Source organism: Chinchilla lanigera, unplaced genomic scaffold (assembly GCF_000276665.1).
Source record: "Chinchilla lanigera isolate Chin_1 unplaced genomic scaffold, ChiLan1.0 scaffold00033, whole genome shotgun sequence".
Classification (NCBI taxonomy): domain Eukaryota; kingdom Metazoa; phylum Chordata; class Mammalia; order Rodentia; family Chinchillidae; genus Chinchilla; species Chinchilla lanigera.
This window is the reverse complement of record NW_004955434.1, coordinates 23,253,484-23,261,795: the sequence shown is the minus strand read 5'-3', so window position 1 is coordinate 23,261,795 and position 8,312 is coordinate 23,253,484. Positions and strand designations below refer to the sequence as shown.

Below are 8,312 nucleotides of genomic sequence, written 5' to 3'. Positions count from 1 at the left end.
GGACGCGGCGGGCGGGAGGGCGGCCCGCGCGGGGCAGGGCTGCGCACCGCCCCAGTCCCCAGGGCTCTGGACGGGTATTATCTGATTTAACCTCGCCGCAGCCCTGGAGGAGCACCTCTCCCGGCTAGACTTCCGGCGAGGAGGAGGGCGAGGCCACCCTCTCGGCCCGTCCTCCTCGCCCGCCCGCGCCGTCCCTTGGCTCTGGCAGACCCTGAGTCACGGGCGAGAGTCAGACCTTCCTGCTGTGGGAACGGCCATGGCCGTGGGGCTCCAGGGCGCGGGACTGCGTGGCGGAGACGGGGTCTAGGGATGCGTGTTTAACGGCCACGCCAGGTGCTTCGCGCGCAGGCTGAAGCAGGGTTTCTGCTTTCTAGCCCCGTTTCGCAGTACCTGGCCGGATCACAGAACAGCATCCAGCTGCAGGACGCGGTGTCCGCCCCCAGCTTATTTACCGTGTCTTCCCGAGGTTCCACATGCCCCGCTCGGAGAACTTGCCCACACTGGCAGAGCCGCTCCTCGTGAGCTCTCGGGGGCACCGCAAACAGCGCGCTCTCTCAAACCGTGCAGCTGTTAGTATTCGCTTAGTCATCTCCCCAGCAGCCCACAGCACATTTTAAAATTTGGCTTAACTTCCTTTTTTCTCTCCTTCTGGCTTGAGTAAACTACTTTCTACATGAGTGCTGAAGGAAACTATCTATGCCTTTGCAAAATAAGAGGCAGTGGTAAGGTGCTGACTCCGGTCGCACAGTGCATCTGAAAGTTATCCACCACATGGGTCTGTGAATATCACCACTCTCACTCAGGTTCTACGCTTAGCTGACTGCGCTACTGGAGTGAACATAACGTCATCCAGCGGCAGGACACAGTGTCCGCCCCCAGCTTGCTGACCATCTCTCCGAGGTTCCACGTGCCCGGCTCGGGGAACTTGTCCACCCTGGCAGAGCCGCTCCTTAGGAACTCTCGGGGCCACATCACCCCTTCTGCATATTTGATGCTATCTTTGCAGTTACTGCTTTTACCGCTTGGTGAACAGCAAGAGTAGAATTTTATTAAAGATGAAAGTGGATTTTTAAAAAGAACATTTTGTTTTAAGCAAATATATTTTCTTTAGCAGATATTTGTTCTCCACCATGGGCCCTTCAGCATCTGATGTGTTGTGGGAGGTGGCGACCAAAGAGGACTCCTCTGGAAGATTTCTTCTGCTCAGGTTGATCATGTCCTGTACAGGACAGGACATGTGTATCATGATGGAAGGATAATTGTAAAGAAGTAATTAATGGTGCTGTCCTGTTTTTTTATAGGTATAGGAAGAATGTTTATCTTTTCGTCTATTATTTAATCCAGTTCTGTGGCCACTCTTGGATATTTACAAACATGACAGTCAGATTCTTTTCATTTGGAAAAGGTAAAACTTCAAAATGGTGTTTTATTTTTACCTTTTAATCTTTGTTTTCACCTAAATATTAATGCTTGTATTAATTTAAAATTTTTTTCTATGAAACTCATTTAACACTTTTCTCTAAAATTTATATTTTTCAGTAATCATACTTCTTACTCATTGAAAAACCACAATCTTTTTGAAGAGAAAAATGGGATAAGGGGAAGGAACTTGACTTTTGCCTAAGCTGGCCGGTTGCTCTGAAAATGTAGATGTATCACTGGGATAGTGCCATTTCACCACTCCTTTTGGGTTCTGCACTAAATCCTAGCAAATTTGGGGTGTTTTGAGGAAGTCTGTAAACCCCAATATAACATTTTGTGCAGAGTAATCAGGAATTAATCAAATTCTCTCAGTGTTTTTTATTTCCCAGGTTTAGGATAACTAGAGACTACTAGTAAGTGAATGACAAACTTTACTCTCCCAGGACACTGTTTGACCCCTTTCTGAAGTAGATGCAAATGGTACACTTGGCAGATGACTGACCATCTACATGGGAGTTGGTAATAAAGACTGAAGTCACCAGCTTCCTCCAATTTCCTATAAAGTAAAAATGCTGTTTTAAAGGAGTGTTCCAGGGTCGGGGATATAGCTCAGTGGCACAGTGCCCGCCTGGCAAGTGTGAGATCATGAGTTCACTTCCTGATACCAAAAAAAAGGTCACCAGCTACTTAAAGGAGTGTTCCACCTTTTGAAAAAATGAATCACTAAATGACTGCCAAAATAAGTCTCTATGTTCTGTCCCCACACGAGTAAGTGTCATCACAGTTTACAACTGTTTGGGTGAGTTGACTATTTGAGCAACTGTGGTTTCAGCTAAAAACAAAACACATAGACCATATCTGGAAAAAGCCATGCTGTGCTCATCAATTCAGACTTCTGTATCTTAAGGCAATTAATCTACTTCTGAGGGATCATAAACTATTTTGTTTTTTCTTACTCAAAATTTACACAAATTATTTTAAAAGCATTTAGTAATTATTAGTACATATTAATTATACAAAACAATGGGTTTCCTTATGACATGACTGTTCATTCATAAAACTTGCTTTGATTGAATCTACCCTCCCTAGAATCCTTTGATACCCTCATCTTCCTCTCCTGGGTCCCTTCCCCTTCCTTAATAGTCCCCACTCTACTTATAGGTCAGTTTTCCCAAAGATTCTACAGGAGAAAACATGTAGTACATGCTACCGATCAAGTCATGCCTTTGTTCATAACCTCCAAGATACTACAACTTAATGCTGGATTTTAAACTATAAGCATTAAGACTTTTCAAGTAGAGGGAAACAGGCAATGTGAAAATTTTCTTTGTATTTTTAGGGAAAAAAGCCATCACTTCTAAGTCTTGGAAGTTAGTAAAGCTGTGTGGACTACACATCACTCATGACATGCATCCCAAGCCAGGAACTCTGAGGCTGCCTCACCTTCCCAGTGGGAAATGTTGCTTCTTTCCAGCAGTGGTTTTTGTTTTCTTTTTTTTTTTTTTTTTTTTTTTTTTGGTTTTTCTCGGGTACCGGGAACCGAACTCACGACCTTGCACTTGCCAGGCAGGTGCTTTTGCCGCTGAGCTAAATCCCCAGCCCCCTGGTTTTTGTTTTCGTAGGGCATGCTAGGCAAGTGCTCTGCCACTGAGCTACACCCCTGGCCCTTACTTTGAGTTCCCCTGCTGTTCTAATTATGGAAGTACTAGTTACTCAAGAAGCACAGCTGATGCATATGAAAGGGAGAGTGAGAACAAGGGAGGGGTCAGCAAAATTCACCAGTCAGTGTGTGACTTAAGTAGCTCAATAGCTGTCTACAACACTGCACTTGTGACACCTCTACCTTCTACCTTCACAGAGCTGTGGAACTGATAGTCCTCTGCTCCAGCACATGCAGGCAGTTGGTAAAAGCGTGGGCTGTCTATGCTTCACGAATCACCTGTGAGAAGGAGGTGTTAATGATAGTATCCACCTTAGGCTGCTGCTGAGAAGAGAAACTCTTTGGGTTTGACCGATTGTTATATCAATAATTGATAGACAGTAAAGACTGCAACATTGCCCCTAAAATTTTCCAGTCATGGTGGGATTTTATTTTAAAACTTAAAGCAACACATTTTGCCTACTTAGAGAAACATTTGTTTCCCTTCCGTTTCAACTCCAAGGGTAGTATTTCACTTGGACTGTTTGCAGTGCAAACTCCTGTAAGTTTTGATCAAGACCCAAGTTCAATGCTCAAAACAAACACAAAACCAGGAAGCATTAGCCAAATATACATAGGAATAGAATGCTAGATGCACTTGGTGTTTGATGTCACTGCACAGTTAATGTCACTTCCATAAGGCTGCTCTGTAATCACTGGAAAAGCTGAGCAGAACAGCTACTTTAACAAGTTCTCCTTCAACCTATTTGCACTTAAGGTGGCTTAGATTCCTACAGATTACTTTTATGTGGGAAATGCTTTATAATCTCATATATGGGTAATACTCCAGCTTTGACTATAAAGACTTTTTTACTTTTGAAAGGTGATCAGTTAAAGTATACTATAGTGTGAAGTGCTTTCTTTGTGTTCCCGTCTTTGTAATTTTGTAGACTAGAAAATTTTTCACATGTACAATTTCAGTTTTAACTCAAAGTACTGCATATCTAGTTCTTCCTTACTGTATATGTATTTTTAATCCACTGAACACAGATTCAATGATAGATACTTTTTATGCTATTGGACTTGTCATGCGAATTTGCCAATCCATTTCTCTCTTGGAGTTGCTGCACATATATGTTGGCATTGAATCAAACCATCTTTTTCCAAGATTTTTGCAGGTGGGTTTCAATCATATTATTACTAATACTACTCTTATAGCATGTTTAATTTTAAACTGTTCTATTTACAGATTCTCTTGGTTTTCATTATATGGAAGAATTACCTTATTCCCAAACACTGCAAAGTGAGAAGAGCTGATAGGGAACATTTGAGGCAGTGATGCTTTTGATCTGTGCAATTCACTGATGTTATCCTATGAGGATATTTCATGGCTATTTCTCACCCTCAATATGGCACTGCTAATGGTAGTATAAGACAATGGGAAGCCATAGAATTGAAGCCATTCAGACTTGACTTGATGCCCCTCTCCTCCAGGGACTGCTGTAGGATTATGAAACCCACAACCATTGAGCTCTTGCCATGAAGAAATCCAATACACAATTCATGGTAAAGAGTAGATGATTAAAGCACAAACACCCTAAAGGTTTCCTTTATCCCTATCCAAAGAATAGAATATTCCCCAGCCATTTTTTGTTCATTCCATAAGTTTTGAATGAATACAAATGGAAAGGGAAGATTCTTTATGTTTATCTAGTATACCATCTAAGACTTGATAGTTACACAGACCCAGACTCAAACTGCAGCTTTACCTCTTTCTGGTTTTATAAACTTAAACAAACCACTAAATCATCTGAACCCCGTTTTCTCATGTGAGTGAAAATGACGCGCTTTAGAGAGTGGCTGAGAGACAGGGCTAAGAAGAGCTGATGGTGCCTCTCAAGCAATGCCTGGCACTGTTTTCCTGGCTATTACCCCTTTTCAGCGCCTCTATCCCTAGACCACAGTGCTCCTTTTAAAGGCAGGCTGAAAAAGATTGGAAATTTGCTTGCAAAGCCTCATGTAGAAAATCATTGCTGGATTAAGGAAACACACAAAACATTTTCTACAAGAAAGAGGAAATAGTTAAAATACCATGAAAACTTAAAAGATGTAGATAGCAGTATAATCCTAAGGGATCTAATAAGAAATCAGCATTACTAATATAAAAAATATTTATGGGGCTTTTAAAATTACTTATTAAATAAAAGAGGAGCAGCATCCACTGGGACAGAGACATCCTAAGTGTATAAACATCAAATGTAAAATAGGAATCTGAGCAATAGTGCCTAACAGTAACATGGTAATATAGTTAATGTAATATGACAGTAGTCTAACCAAGACCTAGAAGGAAGTTCCTAAAACAGATTTCCTCATAGAATAAAAAAGACACAGAACTGTCCCAGAAGTTGCATGTAATCTGGGAATAAGATTTATTAGTAGTTACGATTCATTGAACATCTGCTGTACTTTGAAAAAAATTAAAGTGCATATAGTACTACTGTCCCTAATTTTCAAGAACAGTTAACCCTGGTTAAATGAAAGTTGTATTCTGTCTCATGCAATTATTTCACTTGAGTATTATCTAAAATCTGTCAATTTTCTTTTGGTATACTTTTAAAGACTTTTTACTTTTTTAGACCAACTTGGCTAATGCTATTTCATAGTAAAATAACATTTTTAAATATACAGTGACACTGAGCTTGCAAAGTCTTTTTTTGGAGTGCAACTGATTTTTAGTCTTTATTTCTTGGGAGGGTTAACAAGTCAGGGATCACCACATTAGAAAAGACAGTTATCATTTTTATTCTGGTTATTAGTTTTTTTGTGGTTGTTTTGGTTCCTCTTTTTATCTCTTTTATATGAGCTTTTACTGCTATTTTTTATTCACTTACCTTTCCATGGTTCAAAGAATGGAAGTGGTGTTGAAAAGGCTTCAAAAAATACGTGTGTCCAAAGTTTCATTTTCTGTCCCCGTCCTTTTTTTAGAATTCTGCAGGCAATTACAATTCCCTCATTATGAGATGACTCTGAGCCCTGTACTTTAAAATAACAAAACAAAACTCTCCGGTTGTGTAGGCACTGTTGGTTTTCCTGTGTCCACGTTTTTAAACGAGGAAACTAGTTAGAGCAGCTGAGTTACTCACCTGGTAGTCCGGCCGACTGCATACGCAGCAACTTGGCAGACGCCTGGAGTGGGAGTGGGAGTGGATTAGCTAGTTGGACAATTAGTATCACGTGTATCAAGTACTGGTGGGGCTGGTGTGCGTAGGGGGTAAGTTTTTTGTCCTGTGCATTTTTAATTGTCTTATACTCACATCTCTATTTTGACAACCAGGGAAAAAGCCATGAATTTTTAAAATTACAGTTGCTAAAGCAAAAAATCCCCACTGACTGTGAGACAATAATCACTTAACACAGGTATACATTTTAATCTTTATACACTAGACCAGTGATGGTGAGCAGTGTATAGCTTTCCATGACACAAACAACCTGCTGCGGCATGCATGCTATAGGTTTGCCATTCCTGCACGAGGGAGGAAGGGCAAACCATAAGACAAACAGCTATTTATAGACTTCCATTTGTGAAAAAAAACTACATGCCAATTAAAATTATGGGAAAGAAATATAGTAAACTTTTGATATTTTAAATTTTTAAGTGAAAAGTGAACAGAAGGTCCAAAAGAATCCTATTCAAAATGATGTTACATGGATATACCTTGAAGAAACCCTCACAGTAATAGTTTTTCTCTATCTTTCAGAAGTGCTTCAAATGCAAAGACTTAATTTATATCTGAAATTAAATTTCAATTCTATATCTTTCTCTTTGTATCATCACAAACTAGTTGCTTCACATGAATTAATTTTACATGTTTACACAACTGTAAATCCAAACACTAGGAATTATTACCCCTAAATTATTGTGCCTACAAAATTTCATTTATGAAACCAAATTGCATCAACCATTTTTTTTTTTTTTTTTTTTTTTTTTGGTTTTTCTCCGATACCAGGAACCGAACTCACGACCTTGCGCTTGCCAGGCAAGCGCTTTTGCCGCTGAGCTAAATCCCCAGCCCCCTGCATCAACCATTTTTATATTTACTGATACCCTCTTCTGATGAGGGCAAATGGGGATCTCTTTACCAAAAATCACTCCAAAGATTCATAGTCACAAACTCTAAAGAGAACAAATTTGAAGGAATTCTCAAAGGGTGTCTTATTTATACCCGTCTAAGAAATCTCAATTTCTATTTAGCTATGAAAGAATGCTTATTTTCATTGTTAGACACCAAATAATCCTCTGAATTTTCCATAAAATCATATAGATTTTTCTGAAATTTTGCTTTGATAAGTCTCTATTGTTAGAGATAAAATCGCTGAAGATAGTATTAAGCAGTAAAATTCTTCAAATTTTGAAGCTTCCTGGAATGAATTACACATACAATTCACTCTATAAGTAAGACTTTAGATTTTTCTTTTCTTTTTTGCATTTAATTCATGGAGTTCGTAAGATAATTTCACAAATGCTAAAATTGACTTTCACATTTACTCACTGGTAGTCTTTATTATCTATGTTCAAAATGGTTTTCCTGTAAATATACTAATCATTACGTTATATATTCTCTGAATATCTTACATTTATTTAAGGCTTTCTATGTGCTAAGTGCCCCCCCATACATATAAAGGTATAAGAATGGACAACTCTCTCTATATGTAAATATATATTACAATGTTATTTAAATGCTTTTGTCTTACAGAGGAAAGTAGTTGGTGGTTTTGAATATGTAAAGATGTATTTCTGAAGTTCTCAAAATAAGTCTGAATTAAAACTATTATTAAGATTCTAGGAAGTCTCCCTAAAGTTGAAGTATCCTTTTACTTCTTCAATATCCTATAAAAGCTACCTGCCATTTATAAATTAGACTTTAAGTTTAGGATTCCCAAATAGAAAAATGCAAAGTATTCTTATTTTATAGTTACCATATTTTTAAGTGTACCACATCATCACTGTGTTTAGTTTGGCCGAAGTTACAGGGTTTTTACTGTAGCGTTTATTCTGCCTGTATGAGCTACAACATTACAAGACCCTTCATTAGTGTAGTCATTTTTTTAAGGATTTATTAAAAATGACAAGGTGATTAGTTTTCTCAAGTGCAAAGCTCTGAATAGCTAATCTAGTTGTCATAAAAATAAAATGAACAGGGGCTGGGGATTTAGCTCAGCGGCAAAGCGCCTGCCTGGCAAGCGCAAGGTC

General features: G+C 39.0%; 1 protein-coding gene and 2 long non-coding RNA genes across 5 annotated transcripts in view; 1 reads left to right on the top strand and 2 right to left on the bottom strand.

Moving 5' to 3' along the window:
- The window catches only part of LOC102004111, a 35,130-nt gene extending 34,600 nt beyond the window's left edge, over positions 1-530 (bottom strand). Inside the window, exon 1 of the long non-coding RNA XR_001234810.1 lies at positions 453-530. This is a non-coding gene — a long non-coding RNA (uncharacterized LOC102004111). The remainder of the gene's footprint in view (positions 1-452) is intronic.
- Positions 508-8,312, top strand: part of Hacd4 (3-hydroxyacyl-CoA dehydratase 4) — a 25,361-nt gene continuing 17,556 nt past the window's right edge. The window contains exons 1-3 of one of the 2 annotated variants that reach the window (XM_013516368.1): positions 508-1,207; positions 1,302-1,405; positions 4,112-4,239. In XM_013516368.1, coding sequence (XP_013371822.1) covers positions 1,131-1,207; positions 1,302-1,405; positions 4,112-4,239 — 309 coding nt within the window. In that variant the 5' untranslated portion in view covers positions 508-1,130. The remainder of the gene's footprint in view (positions 1,208-1,301; positions 1,406-4,111; positions 4,240-8,312) is intronic. The other variant, XM_013516369.1, reaches the window with a different exon arrangement.
- On the bottom strand, positions 1,138-6,979 carry LOC106148978. 2 transcript variants are annotated; one of them, XR_001234814.1, is made up of 3 exons: positions 5,953-6,979; positions 3,273-3,361; positions 1,138-1,219 (listed from the first exon to the last, which is right to left on the bottom strand). It is a non-coding gene; the product is annotated as an uncharacterized LOC106148978 (long non-coding RNA). The 2 variants fall into 2 exon arrangements; XR_001234813.1 differs by lacking the exon at positions 1,138-1,219 and having other exon boundaries at positions 3,032-3,361; positions 5,953-6,050; positions 6,205-6,979.